The following is a 21,514-nucleotide window of genomic DNA, read 5'->3' as shown; positions in this document are numbered from 1 at the left end:
TGGCGAGCTACGAGCGTACTCCGGCAACGGCGACGCGCTCTCCCCAATCATCTCTCTCTCCCCAGGGTTTTCCTCCTGCTTTTTCGTCCCTTCTCTCCGCTCGATTGGCGTCGGGAGCTGCAGCGACAGGTACGATGAGTCGACGCTCGGAGGGCAACGGCGGCGTCGCAGCTTCGGGCTGCAGGCCTCGCAGGGGGTAGCGGTGGCGCAGCGAGGGCTGCCACCACGACTCCTCCTCCCCTGTGTTTCTTTCTCATTTTCTTTTTTTTCCATGTTCTTTTTTTTTTTTGTGCTCGCTCCCCCCCTCTTCTTCTCTCTTCCGAGCTCCCTTTTGTCGATCCTTTGGCTCGCACGCGGGTGCGAATCGGCTCCGACCTCTCTTCCCCTTCCAATGCTCGCCTGCCCCGCGAGATGATGATGTCTCCTCTGCTCTCGCCCTGCTTCGGCCGCCACTTCTCCACGCGAACAGTGCTTTACCTTCGCTCGTTCCCCGTGCAACAAGTGGCTAAGGGAGAAGACAACGGGGCGGGCCGAGCCGGAGGAAGAAGAGGGTCGGGGCCGCGTGAGGGAAAAGAAAAAGGAAAAAAGGAGAGGAGAGGGATTGGGCCCAGCTCATGCGGGGGGGGAAATAAAGGAAAAAGGGCCGGGTCGGGCCAAGGCCGAATCCGACCCGACCCGGACCCGCACAACTCTTCTCTTCTTTTTTTTTAAGAAAAATTAATAATTAAAATTTTTGATTTTGATTTTGATTGATTTTTTTATATATATTTTTTATTTGTTTTATTTGTTTTATTTGTTTTTTTGTTTTTAAAAAGGAAGATAAAAATTATGTGTCAACAGCTGCCCCTCTTTGAATGTAGCCTCGAAGAGGTTGCAATCAAAGATAGAAGACACATAAATTATTTTGGTGATAGAAAGACCCTAGGTGCATATGCATGTATTAGGTTGACGAAAAGGACTCATAACTATGGAAATGCGTCTTGTCAATAAGAGGAAGAAAGACTTCGGGCTACAGAGGCCCACCGAGTCATAAAAAGTGAGGAAGACTCCAGGATACAAGGCTCTCCGGGTCATAAGAAGTGAGGAAGACTCCAGGATACAAGGCTCTCCAGGGTCATAATAAGTGAGGAAGACTCCGGGATACAAGGCGCTCCGGGTCATAAGAAGTGGGGAAGACTCCGGGATACAAGGCGCTCCGGGTCATAAGAAGTGGGGAAGACTCCGGGATACAAGGCTCTCCGGGTCATAAGAAATGGGGAAGACTCCAGGATACAAGGCGCTCCGGGTCATAAGAAGTGGGGAAGACTCCAGGATACAAGGCTCTCCAGGTCATAAGAAGTAAGAAAGACTCCAGGATACAAGGCTCTCCGGGTCATAAGAAGTGGGGAAGACTCCAGGATACAAGGCTCTCCAGGTCATAAGAAGTGAGAAAGACTCCTAGATACAAGGCTCTCCGGGTCATAATAAGTGATGAAGACTCTAGGATACAAGGCTCTCCGGGTCATAAGAAATGGGGAAGACTCCAGGATACAAAGCTCTCCAGGTGATAAGAAGTGAGAAAGACTCCAGGATACAAGGCTTTCCGGGTCATAAGAAGGGTGGAAGACTCCAAGATACAAGGCTCTCCGGGTCATAAGAAATGGGGAAGACTCCAGGATACAAGGCTCTCCGGGTCATAAAAAATGGGGAAGACTCCAGGATACAAGGCTCTCCGGGTCATAAGAAGTGATGAAGACTCCAGGATACAAGGCTCTTCGGGTCATAAGAAAGTGAGAAAGACTCCAAGATACAAGACTCTCCAGGTCATAATAAGGGAGGAAGATTGAGGTCTCATCATGTAAAAACGAGTTTTGACCGAGTATGATAGTCTCACCGTGTATGAACAGGTTTCGACTATGAGGCAAACAAGCATGGTTTACAGATGAACCCACCAATCTTGGAAATGACATGGTTTAAGGTTAACCATAAACCTTTGGGGGATGACATGGTTTAAGGCTAATCACGAACCTTTGGTTTTTTTAGGGAAGCACCCGCTAACCCCCTAGAAAACAGCATGGCTTTACTGATGAATCCTGTCAAACTTAACTTGAGCAAATGTCATTAGAGACGTCATCAAGAGACGTATTGGCAATATTGTAACATTAATTGAACAAAATAATCAAGCTAAGTCCGATTGCTTTAGAAAAACATTCGATGTCCATCAGCATCATGTGGCACAAAACTGTCATCTTGCTCGTGGATATATCATTAATCATCAAATTTTCTAGGAGGGAAGTTCTCATCAGAATGGCTACGACTCAAGAAAAATGGTTCATTAAGCATGCCAAACTATAGCTTCTTAGTCAGAAAGGGTTTCTCCCGCACTCTCAATAAAATGGCTACTTGATTCCAATGCTCGCCTGCCCCGCGAGATGATGCTGTCTCCTCCGCTCTCTGCCCCTGCTTTCGGCTTCGCCACTTCCCCACGCGAGCGGCTGCTTTCTGCTTCGCTCGTTCCCCGTGCGACAAGCGGGCGAGGGAGAAGACAACGGGCGGGCCGGGCCGGGCGGAAGAAGAGGGCTGGGCGCGTGAGGGAAAAGAAAAAGAAAAAGGAGAGGAGAGGGATTGGGCCCGGGCTCATGCGGGGGAAATAAAGGGAAAAAGGGCCGGGTTGGGCCAAGGCCGACTCGACCCGACCCGGACCCGCACGACTCTTCTCTTTTTTTTTTTTTTTTTTTTTTTTAAGAAAAATTAATAATTAAAATTTTTTTATTTTGATTTTGATTGATTTTTTTATATATATTTTTATTTGTTTTTTTTTTTTTTTTTTTAAAGGAAGATAAAAATTATGTGTCAACAGGGAAATTTATAATTCAGTCTACTTGGATAAAATCAAGAAGAATTAGAACAAGATAGGATCAAGAACCGAACCAATTCAATTCGATCAAGCCCTGGTCAACTTGGTTCTACCAGGTCAACTGACTTGGGCCAACATTGACCGGCCGATTTTTCCGGCCAGCCATCCAACCAACATAGCAAGGCTGGCTAACCAACCCCCTCTCTCTTGCATAGCAAAATGACTAAAATGCTCATACTCGACAAAAAGACCAAAATGCCCTCAATCATTGACAATTTAAATCAACCAATAGATATTTTTCCTAATAGCTAAGCAAATAATCTTAGCCATTCATCATGAGCCCATCCAAGCCATCCATTGTGCCATGTCATTGATCCAAGTGAATTGAGATGAGCCAATGAGAGACTAGCTTAATGAGGAAGTAACCATTTTAGACCATTGGCTTAATCCAGGGGCTAAGATTAAAATATGAGGGAGTATATATGCATCTTTCCCTCAAAATAAGGGGCCAGCCATTTTTCGAATTAGTCTCTCGCTTTGCCACTAGATTTTAGCCCCTCACTAGCCGCCTTTCCAACAAATCATTAGATTACCAACGTCCTTCAGCCACCTCCTTTACTGGTCATAACAATCACTCCACCTGAGGACCACAGGACGACTACCAAATTAGCTGATCTTCATCTCCGCTTCACTACCGTGCTTCACGCCGATGACCAATCTAGCCAAGTCAAATGCCAACTCCGATGATCTGACGACCTCCTTTGGTGTTTAGACTATTCCAACAACGATCCTATGGCCGGAGCTTGATTGAAGCCTCACCAAAACCCTATTATTTGCTTTATTTTGTCAATTGTTCATTTGAGTTGATTCTCACATCTATCTTTCTCTCATCATTTCAGAGAGTCATCAAGCTTTCCATGCGTATTCCAAGAAGTCATCAAGGTAAATATGGAGGCTGAATTGCTCAATTGAGTGACGCAATGTTCATTGACAAGGTTAATTCTTCCTAAACTTATATTATGATGAAGGATGATGGACATTAACCCATTTAGTAATAATTATGGTTGTACTGCAGTTTTATGATTTGTAGCTGTGTCGAGAAGCAATGTAGTTTGCGTGTTTGGTGACACCTGTTTTAGAGTTGCATGTGAAGCATCTTGAAGTAGGGTGAGGCAGCATCTAAAGGCTTTCTCATTACTTAGATAGGTCTTTGGAGGTACTCAGCCTTTTGTGCTCTAGCATAGAGTGAACATTTCTTGGAAAAAGCCTTTAGGAAAAGAGGCGAGTGAGAGGCACTCATTATACGAAAGTAGTCATGCAGGTAGAAATGGTCAACACTACTTCGACTAAGGAAATAGATGTGATGACTTAATCATAAATATTCACAAGTGACAGGACTCACCTTACAAAAAACAAGCGAACCAAATGACAAGTGGAACAAATTAGAGTCCACATGGTATAGAGGCAGTTGTGTTATATAGCTACGATGTGCTTTGATTGTGCAATATTGTAGCCTATTTGTTTAGTAATACATGTATTAAAGCTGTAGAACTTTAAAGGTGGGTGAAGTAGTTTTTTTACTACCGTTGTAAAGTGGTGGAGGAGGTGTTGCCGTTGTGGCAGTGCTATAAGGTCTTTGTCAAACACCTCGTAGAGCTCTTTTAAATTCCAACCACCGCTTGATTCATCCACCATTGAAGACCTACTTAGAAGAGATGGGATAGCCTCACATCTCCTTCCTGCTTGGCCGGTTGGATAGAGCAAGAACTTGCTTGGTCGGTAATGGGAAGTATCAATTATCTATAGTTATGGAGAAAAGCATAGGTATTGACTGGCCTATTATTGTGCATTTCCGAAAGGTCTCTCATTTTCATTCCTTCGTCCGTTGGATTAAACTCTCTCATATGCTCGAGATCTCTTTTGTATTTTTTTTACATTACCTCTACATTGACGAACTCGATCCATTTTTTCTACAATAAAAAATAAAGGAATAATGAAAATCTAGATAGACAAGCATGTGTCATGGGCCGATAGTTTCCTTGGCTGTGGAAGGGCCTGTGTGACGCCTGACGAGCGGAATTCGCCAAGCCAGCCTTTCTTCTATAGTTGTTTCAGTGAACAATACGGTGCATGCTTCTTCGTACGAGATCCTACCACGCCTAGCTTCACTCGTGCGTCTAGTCCATCGAGTGAGGTAGCAGGTTCATTTAGGCTCAACAACTAGTTTCGGCTTGCCATGGCCTCATCAAGAGAGCGGCATCAGCTCTCGACTAGTTTGTGCACGGAAGGCCAACCTCGCCTTCAAAGCTCCTAACTGATATAATCTTTCTATCCTAGAACTCCTAGCACCAACCATCCTGACGCTACTCCCACAGACCAGTTGTGTTCGTCCATTCTGCCTCCTCACTCTTCACTCGATAACCCTAAGCACCACTTACAAGTGTCATGAGTACGGGAGGATTCATGGACCGTGACATTCTCCTCCACTCAAATTCGCAACGCCCTCATTGCGATCTATTATGTCGCTTCCTTGCGTCCCTTAACCATTGATGCGACACTTTTTGGGATTTCACATCGAATAGTCATGCTCGCCCAACAAAACAAGTTTTACTCCATCGGTAGCCTCTTTTGATCTCTATTGCTCGGCCATTCTCAATCACCTGCACTTTCTTTGGCAAGTATGGCATTTTTTGCCAATCGCATCTTTTGGCAACACCATTTTTGCCTACTCAACTTCTTTGACCCAACGAACCAAATGGAGGTTTTTCCTTGTTGAAAACGTGGCAGTGGACCTCTTCTTCGAACTTACCGATCGATCTAAGAACGTTATCCCTATTCAACGAGGATTCAGTTCTTCTCCAACTCCCTATCAGCTCGGTGAGGAACCGACTTGTCCTAGCACCCATTGCCATCCTAGGAGCAAAGAGCCCAGCTTCGTTTGAGCACCCTTTGCCCCGGCCATTCACTTTCCGCCCACTAAGACCGGTACCCCTAGTACTTATCAATTCGACCAGCACTAGAGCAAGAAGTTCGATTCTTCGACTCACCCACTTATTGGAGGGATTCCTGCTTTGATACAATTTGTCACAGGCCGACAGTTTCCTTGGCCGCGGAAGGGCCCATGCGACGCCTGACGAGTGAAAATTCGCCAAGCCAACCTTTCTTCTATAGTTGTTTTAGTGAACAATGCAGTGAATGCTTCTTCGTACAAGATCCTACCACGCCCAGCTTCACTCGGACGTCTAGTCCATCGAGTGAGGTAGTAGGTTTCTTTAGGCTCAACAACTGGTTTTGGCCTGCCATGACCTTATCAAAAGAGCGGCATCAGCTCCCGACCGGTTTGTGCACGGGAAGCCAACCCCACCTTCAGAGCTCCTAAGTGATATAATATTTGTATCCTAAAACTCCTAGCACCAACCGTCCTGACACCACTCCCATAGACCAGTTGTGTTTGTCCCTTCTGCCTCATCACTCTTCACTCGATAACCCCAAGCACCACTCACAAGTGTCCAAGTATAGGAGGATTCACAGATCGTGACACATGCATGAATCATGCACTTATACTACTCGATAGTAACCCAACCACAAAACGATAGTATAGATGGGATTGACTTATATCAAGATTTGTAACATTAAAAAAAAAAAAAAAAAGAAAGAGTAATTTTTAGTGGAAAAGAGGTAGTTTACTTTTTTCTTTTGTCTTTCCCATCCTTTTTCTTGGGGCAATTCTACTTTTCGCTCTTTAAAGTTAAATTTCATTACAATTTCAAAGTAGTATGCACATGAGGGTTAAATGAGAAATTTAAAAGTGAGACAACCGACACTTTAGGCTTAAATATATAGATGTAGATATTTCTTCATTGTTTAACTCTAAGTGAGCATAGTATAGATTTATTTCAATAGACAGAATGATTGATTCAGATTCCAAAGATTTCTAATGGTGATGCTATATTCCTCTAAATTTAGAGTGAGCTCATTATTACCTAAGATGAAGGTGGATGTCTCTAGACGCCAACAGTGAGCTAGTGCTTGGATAAGGCTACCATGAATGCAGATGCACAATAGAGGAAGGAGTTGGCCAACCCTTGACCCCACAAATTTGCAGCTGACTTGCTCTAGCTTGCCCCATCATACGTTGAGCTACTCCTTTGGAGAGAGCATAATTCGATTGTCATACATTCCTATTATATATTGACCAAGACTCGAGACCGATCAACTATCATGGACCGACAAAAAAATACAATAAAGTAAGTAAATTGCAAGACGAAAATTGAGATTACTTCCTTTACCAATAACTAAGTAGCAATCATGGAGCCACGAGAATGATCGGACTAGTCATTGGCGTGCGGACTAAGTTGGGTCATCATGACTTTAGCTTGATCGAAGAGTCGACCCTAGTTGTGATCATGCGGATTTGGGTGGGTACTCTTAATACCAAGAAAAAAATTTCAAGATTGAGATGGGTGACTCGTACCGTACACATATAATCGAAGTGATATCCATCTCAATATCATCCTAGGGAATCCTATGCGGCCTAAGTCTGGTAGTAGGTTGTGTATACAAGACTGTAGTGTAAATGCATAAGCATGCGCAACAATTTATATGCAAATCTCACTTCAATAATTCAAAATTAAACCATACATTCCTACACCTCCCTACAAGAAAAATGGCCTACATCCACTCAGTGTTTTCAAGTTTCTAGTGGAGTCGCCTAGCTATCGTGACCCTCTCAAAGCAAGTGGAACCACCTTGGGGTTCGTTTATGGATTATTAAGCCTAAACTTAATTTAGGCTCTCCTAGGCTTTACTAAGCTCATACCAATCGTGACTTAGGGTTTAAATTCTTAACATATAAATGATTTTCAATTAGGAATCGTCATTAATCTATTTTTTGGTAGATCAATTAGTTACCGAAATAAGTAACATGAGATTTACTTCTCACACAAATCAGAGATTATGGGAACAGGGATTTTATTACGCTAGTTTTCTCTAACGTTATTTCGGTATATTTCTCTTTTACTTCATAATAATGTTTTGCAGGCAATTTTCATTGATTTTAATTTACTCCATAACATGTGAGGTGATTAGGTGAGTGCGCAACCATTATTTAACACTCAATAATTAGAGTGTTAAATAAATTATGGATAAGAATTACTTATTTCAAAACAATGAAAGCATTTGTAGTGTTAGCTAAAAAATCACATCACCATCCTAAATGTGATTTTAATTAGCTCTCAATTTCACTCACCTATTTATAAGGTATTCTCTTTTTTAATGGAAATTGTGCTTTATGTAATGTGTGCAATGCGAGCTTCCTCTAGATGATGCAATGACGTAAAAAAGTGATGATATTTAACTACGTTTCCTAATTGTAATGACGGATTCAACATAGGACTACCCTCGCATCGGATGCGATATCAATTAAATTAAACTAACATGGAATTTCTAAAATGACATACAATTTATATAAAGTGTTCTAACTCTAATGACAAGTAAAAATTAATATATAACTATTCTAACATGACATATAAATTCTTGTTACGCACATTCTTAATGACGTGCATTCTAGAATGACATGCAATTTAATTAAATGGCTTAACATTTTACCCCTAGATGACATGCGATTATTCACATGGCATGATATTGACATGACATATATGACGTACAAAGACGTGGCATTAATGATGCAAGCATGATGACATGGCATTTCATGATGACACAGCATGTACGGCATGTAAGTTTTTTTTTTTTTTTGACGAAAACAGAGGACCGTAGATTGATATCAACCAAAAGTGCCACCGTAGGGCATAATGTCAGTACAAAGCAAATCCAACAGGAGCGGTGGAGGAGAAAAGATCCAATTATGGGCTAGACTTCGGTGTTCATGTACGGCATGTAAGTTATGCACCTAATTTATATGAAATGCACGGGATATTGTTTGTATTTTTCGTTATATTGGTAATACATTGTCTAATATAAACCAGAAGTTAAATTAGGCCAAACCCTAAGTTAAAATGTTACCTTTACTAGATAAACCCTAACCTAGAATGCAGTCTTTAAGGGAAAAAAAAAAAAGCTATATAAACTTATTCTAGTTTATTCTAAGGAGATTGTCTATAATCTAACTAAATATGCAATATTATCCTAATATGCAATGTTTTATATTGGAATCTACCCTAATTTTATCCTCTATTTGTTCTAATTTTATCTAAGTCTCTTTATGATTTTCCTTTTTTAATAATAATAATAAAAAATCAAATCAAATCAAAATAAAAAGATAACATCCGCTGCCCAAGATATCATACATGTCCATTTAATTTTGCAAATGAAATTAACAAATCATATCATACGGCATGAGGATCAGATTGACCGATTTTCTATGCAAGTCGTATCTTGGGCATGAGTCGGACTGTCCATCATTTGCACTTTGCGAGATTCTGGTGCTATATTTCGGGGCATGTTTAATAGAACAAACAATCTTTAATTTTGATATGTGACTTATTAAATGGAAGCTTGGGAAGTCAAAGTTCATTACTCTAATTGGATATTTTTCTAGATTTCGACATTACGTAGCTCAACAGTCAAAAACTGAGATGGGTTTAGTGAATTACGAAAAACACAAAATATCAAATTTGTATTGTCTATATTTTATTGCTTCCTAAACATGATTCCGCTAGTCAAACGACACTAAGTATTCTATGAGCATCTCAACCATTGCGAATTCCTATATGCACTAGGCCTCTTCAAAATTCAACCTATCTAAGTTTAGAAACAAATCACCTTGTTCGATGTTACTCTGGCGATCAAACCAGCGATCCAGCCATCGTGATCACATCCACACCTTAACGAAATTGGCCAAGGATGCTCAGCGAGCATCTAGCAATGCTACAATATTAGTAAGTGAAACTTAAGAGCAAACTTGGTCTAATAAACTTCAAATGAAGGTAATGAAAGAATTAGGCAATCAGAATTTTTCCGATGATAATCTAATGGAACTTCGACCACAATCAATTCGATGACTTGTCAAAGATAAGTGTTGCAAGCTCAGGCTGCCAAGGAATCACCAAGAATTGTCCGAAACAGTAGCTAGAACTGGCAGTTAAGAACACCAGCGTGGAGCATGTCTTCATGCCGAGAGGGAAAAATGGTTGGTTTCGAGGATGTCCGGTGATTGTAAGATGAAACTTTGACTATCAATCGCTTAACAACAACCAAAGGAGTGGCAGTGTGATGCTGGCTCGCTGGTGTAGGACAAGGACAAGGGAATCGACGGGCGAGAAAGATAATGGTGGGGAGAGGGAGAGAGTTAGAGAGATAAAGTATATATGAAAATGTGGCCAGCCCACTCTCACCCCCACCCCCCAAAAAAAATTTGGTGGGAAAATTTTTTATATATGCCATTTAATTTGAATCCTAGCCCTTGGATTAATCTAAGGGCTAGAAATGTTTATTACTTGATTAAGTGAGCTCCTCATTGGCCCATTTGAAGTCACATGAATTGATGATTTGGCACAATGGATGGCTAGGATGATCTCATGATGAATGGCTAAGATCATTTGTTTAGCTATTAAGAAAAGCTCTCATTGGTTATATTAAGTTGACAAGGATTAAGGACATTTTGGTCTTTTTGTCAAAAAGGGCATTTTTTGTAATTTTATGCATAAAGAGAGGGTTAGTTGGCCAAGGGTTGGCTAGTCGAAATGGGTGCCAATTGGCTGAAATGGTCTTTATAACCTTAATTGATCAACACCTGTCAAACCGAGTTGACTCGGTCCTTAGTCGGCTCAATCTTGGTCCAGTTTCCTCTATTTTTGTCTCAATTTTCCCATTCTTGATCTAATTAAGTCAAATTAAGTATTTCATAAGTGAATTGGATCAAATTGAATGCAATTAGAGTGAATTGAAATGACTTGGTTTAATTAAGTTGACACGAAATACTTTAATTCCACCAATTTCTATTAAAATTGCCCCATGAACTAGATCAATATGTATAATTGAAGTTCAATTGGCCAAATTGAAGCTCCACTGATTGAATTGAATGTTAGTTTAGAATAGGATAAGTTGAATCAAGTCGATTAGGGCATTTCATCTTTGATTTTTCATTTACATGTTCACTAATTTTGGCTAATATACACTAATTATGAAGAACTAATTCGGAACCCCTAATTGGATCAAAATTTGGGAAATTTATCAATAATTTGTCGTATCAAAATTGGCATGATAATTAGATGCGTTGTGACCTATAAATCAAAGGTCATAAAAAAAAAAGGGGGGTTTTGGTAAAAGGTAAATAAAAAAAAAAGGGAGTTAATATCCTGAAAAACTAAAAATTGATACACTTATGATAAATTTACCTAAAACTAATTTTTTGACCACGAAAAAACTTTAAATTTGTACAATTGTGACAACTTCACCCCAAACTATTTTGTTTGATTGTCAAAAATCCCAAACTAATACATTTATAAATATACCATCCATTATATTGGATTAATATTATAATTTAAAAAAAACAACAAAAATGGTACAATTGTGACAAAAAGAAAGTAAAATCTCAAATAGGTACACACTCCAACTGCCATATATCATCAAACTCAGCAAATTAATTGTAAATTTAGCGGAAACTAACAAATGGTAAATTTGTCATAAGTGTACTATTTGAGGTAAATTTGTCAAAAGTATAACAAGTTTAGGGTTTTGGCAATCAAAATATTAATTTAGGATAAATTTGTTACAAATATACCTTTAGAGATTTTCAGGATATTAACCTTTTAAAAATATCTTAAAAGGCAACTAGAAACGAACTAATTTTGTTTTTTGGTCGATTAGGTTTTGAAATTCCTAAATTGGGGAAAAGTCAATTCCTGATTAATTTTGGTAAAATTTATGATGCCAAGTCAAATTAAAGTAAAAATAAGTTGATTTGTGGGTTTTTCCCATCTTCTTTTTTTTTTTTTTTGGAAAAAGGTTAACCAAAAGTCGACTTTGCACTGAAAAAATCAATTGATGGGTCAAACTCTAATTTTTTTTCTAAAATTGAAAGTGCAGAGACAACATTGTCATTGTTTGGGTGCATTTTTAGTTAAGAAAAAAAAACAAATTTTGACCCAGGTTTGATTTTTCTATCAAAGTTTAACCAATTAGGTTTAACTTTTTGACTTTTCAAAATCAAAATGCAAATGACATATAAATGAAGTGTTTATGTTTTTTCTTTTTCTTTTTTGTCGGTTCTACTTTATGCTTATTCTAATACTTGCTCTCAAACTTTTGTCCTACCTCCTTGTAGGGCGTAGGAGTCAAAACCCACTCCTGAAACTAAATCATCCCCACCCCAACCCCCTAAGAATGTGGGGATTCGAACCCCCCACCTCCCCCTTCTATGTTGGAAGGGTAGCCACTCGGGCAAACCCCAGTAATTAATGAAGTATTTATGTTAATTTCAATGTTAAATGACTCTTTTTGGATTGAGAAGTAGATCATGTCGCAATCAAGAATCTATTTCTCAATTTTTACCTTTACATGATGCGTTAGCTAAAAATCAAGTGTTAACATCACAATCAAAGATCGAGTTTTTATCTTTGTCAAGTCTTGTCGGCTAAAAATCATGTATCAATCACTACCATAATTATATTTGATCAAATTAAGTCAAATGTATGTAGGGGTGAAATTGAATCAAGTCGATTCAAGCAGACACATGTTGGGCTTGAGCTTGACCAACTCAAATTCCAAAACTCGATTCAACCTCGATTGACTACTTTTTTTCCCTACTCAAACTAGACTCTATAAAAACTAGACATTATTGAGAGTTACTCGACTCAACTTGTTCTTGAGTATATAAAATTCAACATACTTTATTTTTTCTCACTCAATCAAACACGGCTTGGCTTGAAACACTTGCATTTTCCCTTTTTGTTTATGTTTAAAAATGTATTAAAGAATGAAAGTGTAATTACATAGTAAGAAGTAGAATTATAAGTACATTTTGCATTTTTTGTCACTAAAATGGTAAGGAAAATCTATATAAAAATTAGTATGCTCGATTAGGCCCATGAGAAGATCGAGCCAAGTATCTTTAAGCTCGAACTGAACTCGAAAAACTAATCCAATTACTTGAGCATGACTCAAGCTCAGAAAAAGTAGAGCCGATCTCACATAGGCGATGAATCAAGCTATTGTCCTTTTCACCTTAATATCCGAGCTTATGCAATAGAGTTTCAAGGACAACTTCTCATGGATTGAGAGTTGGGCACTCAGTTGGACCCAACCCCACGACATAGGTGCCAACTTATCAGGGACATTTTCGAATTACTTTAACATTAGTTACCCCAGGTTCTCCAGCACCGTTAATTTTACGAGTGGCATGTCTATAGTGGTTCCACATTTCTGACAAATGCTTTATCATTCATTATAGGCTATGAGACTTATATTCTTTCTTCAGCATGTTCACTCATTTTTACAACCAGACTAATACAGTCATATCGCTAAAAGAGATGATAAACTTGCTAATCGTCCACACAAAAAAGAAAAACCTTAAAAATGTCAGCCCGCGCTGCACGACTTGCATATACTTTCACAAAATCAGAACATATCACTCCACATACTTCTTATATCACACATCCCCACACACATAGCCACTTGATCACGATCTCTCTCACTTGTCATCGAGAAAGACATCCGTGAGAACCTTCTTGGAGTGAAATGAAATCCTCAATAGCTTTATACCCTTCACAATTACAAATCAATAATTAAAAAAGGACATTTACCTTATAAGCCCTGTATTAATGGCGAACATGATCTTGATTTATTCTACAAGCGTCTATGATGATTGTACAAAAGCTAAAATTTTGATTAACCGATAAATACCAAAAAACCGTTGAGAATATTTTTTTAATGGAACGGAGCCAGTAATTTCTTTTTTCACACAACTCACGTCAATTAAAATTCATTTGTAATTTATACGTCTTTAAAATAGATTTTCCACATAAATCGTTGAGTCACTTCTAAAATCTAAATATAACCTGATCGTAAGGAATGGCATGGGCTTACCTCGTCCATTCCCAAGCTGACCACCTTCTCCTCGAGCAGCCCAATCTCCTTCACGTCGAACTCGTTAAGCAAAGTAATGCTTGAGATAGTCGACATTGGCTTCACCTCCAGATCGTCCATCACCATGTACGTAACCACCCCGTGCACGAAACCAGCCTTACTATTTGATTCAGCTACTGATGCCGCAGCAGCCGCCGGGTTACCAGCCAGTGATTTGACAAGAGTGAATGGTTGGTTCATGGAATTATTGCACTGGGGACATTGTGCAGAAGGGTCCTCTGCCACATAGCCTGAACAGTTATTATACGAACGTTGAGGGCACCTGTAGTAGGTTTTGGGCGTTGAATCTGAAGAAGTCTCAGGCAATATAAGTGGGATTTCAGAGACACAGGAGGGTGCTTTGGGTTTCAAGAGAATGTCTTTCTTGGAAGGTTCAATGTACACATCGTTCAGCTTCTCGACGCTGCCGTAGAGATTGCCTAAACTGCCCACCATCCCGGTTTTTGTGAGGAGCTGGATCACCGTTCCGACCGGCAATGCAAGGATGTGGAAGAGGAAGTCTACAAAATCTTTGCCTGCTTCAGCAAAGAGCACCGTTCGGGTGCTCTTGTTGACCAGAAGCTTCAAGCTCACTTTGTCCGTCGCCATTCTTTGGGTGACTCTATGCAGAGAGGAAGATGACACATGTCAATGCTGCTTGTGAGTAGATACAATGGAGATTTGGCCGATCATCGTATGTGCAGTGGCAGTAATTATCCATCTAAGGGCCAAATTGTTAAGAAACGGAGGGAGTGAAAAAGGCAGAAACAAATGAAGAGTCAAGGTGCTGCAAAGAAGTTGTTATCATCTCGGAGAGATTAGACGTGGTTGGTCAAATTGAAACCCGGTAAAATACTTGAACGAATCATATATATGTTCATGCACGTTCAGATCTTGTATTTGCCTTCCAGTAACTAATGAGGATTCATTCCAACTCTGTAATTTTCTCCGAGTTAAAAGATACAGCTCTCCTTAAGGAGGAGGAGGACGAACAAGAGAGATTGTTGTATTCTTGCAAATGAATTTGTATAGTAATTATATTGGTGTAGTCTGTCTCATTTATATTATTTACCTAGATCCATACGGATCGGCCAGGTGCATGTAATTTAATTTTACAAAATCTATCCAACAATAGAAAAAAAAAAATTTCTTCTCACTATTCAATGAAGTATATATAATAAATTACCAATTTATTACCTCCCCGTCAGTAATGAGAATTTTATCTAGGGTTTGCTTCCATCTCGTTCCAGTCTCTTCTCTTCTTCATTCAGTTCTTGGTAGGCCAACTGCCAATTGCACCGGGCGGAAAACTATGTAATCTAATATTCTCTGGGGTAATGGGTAACTAGTTTTTTTTTTTTTTTGGAGGGGTCAAAAATGGGTAACTAATTGAAAGGGTTGAAAAGGACGTAGAAAGTTATTCAAAAGTCATTCTGAAGGACTGGAATTGGATTTGGGACGACGAAGGGCAGGCCGGTCTCTCAAGAAAGATATTTATAGCTCCTCTTCACATTATGCAAAAAGAAAATGAGGTTGGTTGTTTAGACCGCTAGGTCTTCTTGCTTACTCTGTAGTGCCTTGTTAGAATAAATGGAATTTCCGATAGGTCCCACTTCATGACAGACGGATTTCAATCGGAAAAAGAATTTTAAAGGATATCATGCTGCTAACTCTATTTTTTAAACTTTCTTGATGTGGCTTCTAAATCATATCTTGTACTGAGATATTAATTCCTTTTTTCGTTCTATTGTCTCTAACAACAGAATTAAGTTGAGTTCATTTAACGAGGGTTTACTCGACAGTCACGACTCTGAGCTTTGGTCCACGTTGATCACGCCAGATCATCACAAATTCACCGAAATATTTCAAATCAAACTGGAATGAAAGAGACACAATCGGGAGGCGGTCTCAGTGGAAAGCAAGAGAAAATGGAGAAATATGCAAATCTGCAGAAGTTTCATGAAGAAACATCTACATGATTACTAAAAACAACTCCGGTTGGGGAAAATCGTCGGCGAGGCATGTTGACATGCAGAAGCCTCGTCTAAATTGATGCGATTAACCCAAAAAAAAAAAAAAAAAAACGAGAGCATGTCTACTTCAAGTTGTTTCTTCTAACACTATCTTACAAGAGCGTCAACTGAGCTCAAAAACACAAAGTGATAACGAAATGCGCACCTCTAGATCGTTGCTTTGACCCTGCAAGTGTGAGGCTGCTTCTTCACAAATCACAAGCCGTGGTCACAGACAGAGAGCTTTGCCTTTCTTATAGAAGAGTACCGGAAATGGCGGGGACTATTCAAAAGGTTGACACTTTTTCTTTTGGGTGGGGACGGGACAGAAAGAAAATTATCGAGACAGGTCCTTCCTGGCCAAGTTTTTAGCTGTGGCACAGCGCTGTTGTGCTTCTTGAGGAAGTTCATACGGTACACAATTCATGTCAACAACAGGGGGCTAATCCGATTATGACAATGAACATGATTAAGTTTCATTTTGACAATCAAACTTCCAGTATTCATTCTTTTGACTTTTTATAATATGCTTAAACACATTATATGAATATATTAAAATATTCCTCGCGTAAACATTGATTTGTTTAAAGACATTATATGAATAAATTAAAATGTTTTCTTTGCATAAATATTGATTGGTTTAAATATATAGAGACAAGAGAATAAATTTTTGTCTGCATTAAAAAAATGATTAATTGAACTTTTCACTGACTTTTCTTGACTCGATTTGACATAGAAGATACAATTTTAAATTTTTTTCCAACTAGTAGTCATAACCAGGACTTATACTCCATGATCGACGAAGCCCACATGTTTTATTAATAACTACGGTTGAAATATTGCTTAATTTTGCGACAAATCATAATATTTTGGAATTCTTGCAATTGAATTCAAATGGCAATAAATCTAGGACTCGATTTCATAAATTGCAAAATGAGGATTAGATTGCATTTTTAAAAATGTAAAGGACTTGATTGTACCATGTAAAAAAAGTTACACTTTAGTATAATTTTCTTTAATTAAAAAATATAATAAACTATATCATATATTTAGTAAAAAAAATGCGAGAAGACATTTAACTAATTAAAATCAGTTTGAGATCTAATTAAAAAGAAAAAAAATAAATTTCCCAACCTCGGATAAAGAATCCTTTTGCTTTATCAGATTCGTAAATGATGTCTTTTCCACTCCCTCTTCCTATTTTCTTGGGTTCATATTGCTCTACTATTGACACCTAATTTTTTAGCAAATCTAGAAGAATAAAGAAAATAAAAATTGCATTGGAACAAATAAAAGGAAAAAAAATGAAAAAATTGGGGAAATTGATTTGATTGATTATGCATGGAAATTTGAAATTCTGATGAATATTTGGATTTTGTTAAATGCAGAAGCAATTTGAAAATCAAGTGAATAAATGGCAAGAATTTTTATAAACGGAATAAATCGAAAGCAAAATCGGGCGATTGCGAAATCATGCTCTGATTTACAACTTTGATTTAATGCAACAGAAGATGGAAACTCAAAAAATACCATTCAAACCGACCCTTCGGAATTAGTATAAAAGAGAGCTTCATTTTTCGTAACTAGGGGAGGAATATTCGAAAAAATTGAGAGAATTCGTTCTTAGGGAAGAAGCAACACAAAAGAAAACGCTTCGGAGAAGGGAAAAGTCAAAAAGTCAAAAAAAGAAAAGAGAGAGAGAGAGAGAAAAGACGTGAGGGCAGGGAGTGCAGCGACAGAGAGAGACGTGAGTGACGTGAGGTGAGAGAGAGAAAAACAAAAAAAAAAAAGACGTGCACTGTGCTTCTTCTCCGTGGGTTCCTTCTCCACGAAGCCGCACGCCGTTCTCCACCTGCAACAACCCGCGCCCTAGCCGACGCCCCTGCCCATCGTTGCACCGAGCCGACGTCTGCAGCTTCACGGCTGCGCCCCCGCCTGCAACCCGACGCCGGAACGCCCGCCGCCCATTGCCACCGGAGCTTCCCCTTCGCCTGCGAAGCGCCCGCTCAACCCGCGGCCTGCCCCTCCGCCATCGTCATCCCGCCGGCTCTGCCCCTCGACGTGTAGCACCGCGCCTCAACCCTCGGCGCCGCCGGCCCCGTCTTTGTCCAGATCTGCTGCTCCCGCCTCTGCTAGTGACCCACGAACGCCTACTCCGAAGTAGCTCACCCGTTCGTTGCTCTCCCTTCGCCGATAGCTTGAGTTCATCGCCGCACCCCGCTCCCTCCGCGCACCAGCACCCGCGAGCGTCGCCGCGCAGCAACCTGTGACCCGCAGCAACCCGCACCACCGCCGCGCCATCATCCCCGTGCCGCACCGGTGATGCCCCGGCATCATCAACCCCGCACAGCCGCCGCTCCGCCCAACACGTCCGCGCCGGCCCGCGACTTGCCATTGCTGCTCCGCCCTTTCCCGCCGTCCCCTGCGCCGGAGCTCGACGCCACCGCGCCGCCGCTCATTGCCGCCGCTCCTCTCTTTTAAAATTTCACCTAGGTAGTTTATTTTTATTATTTTTATTGTCATTTATTTATTCATATTAAATTTTGTTATTATTGTTTAAGTTAGAATATGGTTTGTCAATGTTAATATTTGTTCATTTTGTAGGCATTATCTGCTAGGATTTTGTCCGGAATTATTATAATTATTAACTTAATCCGAGAGACATCGGATTATTTTTTTAATTATATTAATTTTTGGGCTTTTCGGTAGAATTTTAATTGTAAATCATTATAATTATTAATCTGATCCGAATTAATTTGATCCGTAAGATTTCGGATCAGACTTTTAATTATTTTGACATCTTTGTCGTGATAATTAGAGTTAAATTAATCATTAATTTGACTATGTGAGACAACATGTTATTTTTTCGATTATTTTAATCATTTATTTTTGTTGATAGTTTAGATTTAATATTTATTTAATAATTAAAATATTAAAAAAATCAAAAAAATCAAAAAAATCATAGGTTTAGTAAATTAGAATTTTTTTTTCTTAGGATTATATTCTTAGGGTTGCATTTTTAGAAGTAAGTTAGGGTTGGACCTAAATTAGTTTTTTAGATAATGTTCGTACATTTTACTTATCCATTTTTCTTTCAAATATAGTTTTCTAAGATAGGATAGGGTTAAGTCAAATTAATCCCTAGAATAAATTAGAAAATTATCCTTTTTAGATAGTTTAATTAGGGTTTTTATTAATTCCAAATTTCAATAATAAAAAAATACAAAAATACTAGGTGCATATTAAGTAGTTTGCATAATAGGATCATTTTATTAGAATTTATTTACTAGTAAAATTAGGTCATGAGGTGCATATTAACTAGTTTGCATAATAGGATCATTTAATTAGAATTTGCTTATTAATAAGATTAAGTCATTTAGTTAAAAAATGCATTTTTATAAAAGAATTCTAATTTCAATGAAAATCCAAAAAAAATCATTTGTTTTGTGTGATGCGATTTATTTTATTAAATGGTTGAGCACATCGTGTGATCACCATATTTGCATGGTGGTAACTTATGTTAAAAAAAAATCCAAATGGTCTGAAAAGAAAAAACATTTTTGAAAATTAAAAAGAAATTGTACCAAAAGAGCATTAGAGAAATCTAGTGTAATCAAGTCCCCGCACCCTTAGTCTCTGGTTCGTAAAAGTAAAATAATCCTCTCATTATTTTACTTAGGTGTCTAATCAACCTACCTTAAACTGATTAGTGGCGATTCCTAGATAATAATCATTTGCATGTTAAATATTTGAATTTTAAATCGCAAATTGATATGGGCTTAGAAGAGCCCAAGTTAAGTCTAAAAACTTAGTAGTCCATTAACTTAGTTTTAGGTGGTGCACTCCAAAATTAGGTCGCAACATCTACTTTCAAACATGGGGATGCAAAAAGCACCAATGTAACAATCCATAGGGGTGATCGATTCCCGATTTAATCCGATTCCACCTAGGAATCAGGAACCATATCAAGAGGATCAATTCTCAATTTTTGGGACTGGAGACTGGATCGGACAATCCTAAAACAGGAACTGAACTACACCAACCGGTCGGTTTGATCCGGTCCAATCCCATGGAACTTATCATTTAGCAAAAAAAAAAAAAAAATCTAAAATATTCAAGACTTGCTTCTAATTTTAGGTTTTATTGTTATTTTTGAGAAATTAAAAAATATATTTAAAAAAGAGTTGGTCCGGACCGAAAATTGCCAATTCCATTTTTATGGAATCAAGAATCGGGAACCGGACTAATCTCTCCAAGAATTGGAACAAACTTGCCGATCCATTCCAATCTAGATGGTTTATGATTTGGGCAATCCGACATGCTTATCCTTAGCAATTTGCCTTAAGACCACGTCATGATGACCCGACGTGAATTAGTTACGTGGAATAAGAAATAAAGAGAGGAGTTGGACAAACCTGCCGGTGGTGGTGGACCCCCCCCCACCACCCCCTCCTCTTTCGACGATCGTTGCTTCCCTCACCTTCCTCTTCCGTCGAAATGTTTTCCTCTTCTTCTTGATATGTTCTACTTCTTTTCTTTTAATTATCTTCTTCAAAATTGAAACTTAACTCCTATACTTTTTTTGAGAGAAAATATTCCATGATTCCATAGCACCACATGGATGACTGATATGATAAGCACTTTTTACTCACATCCATTCTTAAATTGACACATGTCCATAAATGTACAATCAAATTAACAACATTGAATAAATGCTGTGTGTTTAGCCATAGAAGCCTCTTTGCTCCATTGGAGTTGTCAAGCTTGAACTCTGCACCTCCCCTCGTCGTCACCTTTGCGTAGCTGTTGATGCCGTGTCCAAGCCAACCATTGTCACTCACGGCTATGGACAAATCGCCGTTGCCAAATTTGGAGATCTCGAGCCATAGTTGCCCATCCAGAAGTCAACCACCGTTGCTCGAAGCTATGGATGAGCTGCCATTACCAGATCTGAAAGTCTAGAGCATGGTCGTAGATTTGGAAGTTCGCAAGGCAGAACTGGTGACTCCAAATATGGATGAGCAAAGTTGCCGGCATTGGTCCAGATCATAATGTTTGGGAATTCCTGCAATTGAAGACCAACGACAGCAAATTTAAAACTCGATTTCAAATAGTGCAAAATGAGGACTTGATATTGTTTTAAAAAAAAAAAAAAAAATGAGTAGGACTTGTTTTGCTCTATAAAATAGTTTGGACTTTTTATTTAGTTTTCATTACTTAAAAATAAATCTCAATAAATGATATCATATGTTTGATCTACATAATGCAGACTTTTGACTAATTATATCCGACCAAAAAGTGAGATTGGTTTGAGATATAATTAAAATGAAAAAATGAATCTCCTAACATCGGTGTAGGAACAATGATTCCTTTTTCTCTTATAGGCTTCGTAAATCATATGTTTTTTTTGTTCTTGTTTTTTGTTCCTATTGCTCTTCTTTCAAACATGCGGACGCAAAAGGTGCAGACGTAGCAATTCACCTGACATCATTAGTGACATGGAATAAAAAATAGAGAAAATGGGACACATCATCATTGCTCCCCGCACCTTCCTCTCTCTTTGATATGTTTTCCTCTTCTTCTT

General features: G+C 38.9%; 1 protein-coding gene across 2 annotated transcripts; it reads right to left on the bottom strand.

The window, feature by feature from the left end:
- Positions 1–13,213: 13,213 nt before the first annotated feature.
- Positions 13,214–16,232, bottom strand: LOC104420934. 2 transcript variants are annotated; one of them, XM_010032708.3, is made up of 3 exons: positions 16,097–16,232; positions 13,880–14,540; positions 13,214–13,556 (listed from the first exon to the last, which is right to left on the bottom strand). In XM_010032708.3, exons 2-3 carry the CDS (start codon positions 14,525–14,527, stop codon positions 13,485–13,487), a joined length of 720 nt encoding a protein of 239 aa, XP_010031010.2. In that variant the 5' UTR covers positions 14,528–14,540; positions 16,097–16,232; the 3' UTR covers positions 13,214–13,484. The 2 variants fall into 2 exon arrangements, with proteins under 2 accessions (XP_010031010.2, XP_018719720.2); XM_018864175.2 differs by having other exon boundaries at positions 13,880–14,639; positions 16,097–16,181.
- Between the last annotated feature and the right edge of the window lie 5,282 nt (positions 16,233–21,514).

Source organism: Eucalyptus grandis, chromosome 10 (assembly GCF_016545825.1).
Source record: "Eucalyptus grandis isolate ANBG69807.140 chromosome 10, ASM1654582v1, whole genome shotgun sequence".
Lineage (NCBI taxonomy): Eukaryota > Viridiplantae > Streptophyta > Magnoliopsida > Myrtales > Myrtaceae > Eucalyptus > Eucalyptus grandis.
The sequence above is the reverse complement of the archived record's forward strand: the minus strand, read 5'-3'. Positions and strand labels throughout refer to the sequence as shown.

Excerpts from the sequence above, each read along its gene's own strand:
- LOC104420934 (XM_010032708.3), bottom strand. The coding sequence starts at position 14,527 with ATGGCGACGGACAAAGTGAGCTTGAAGCTTCTGGTCAACAAGAGCACC. Across the intron at positions 13,557-13,879 it reads TCAGCTTGGGAATGGACGAG|GGTATAAAGCTATTGAGGAT; the intron begins GTAAGCCCATGC and ends GTAATTGTGAAG.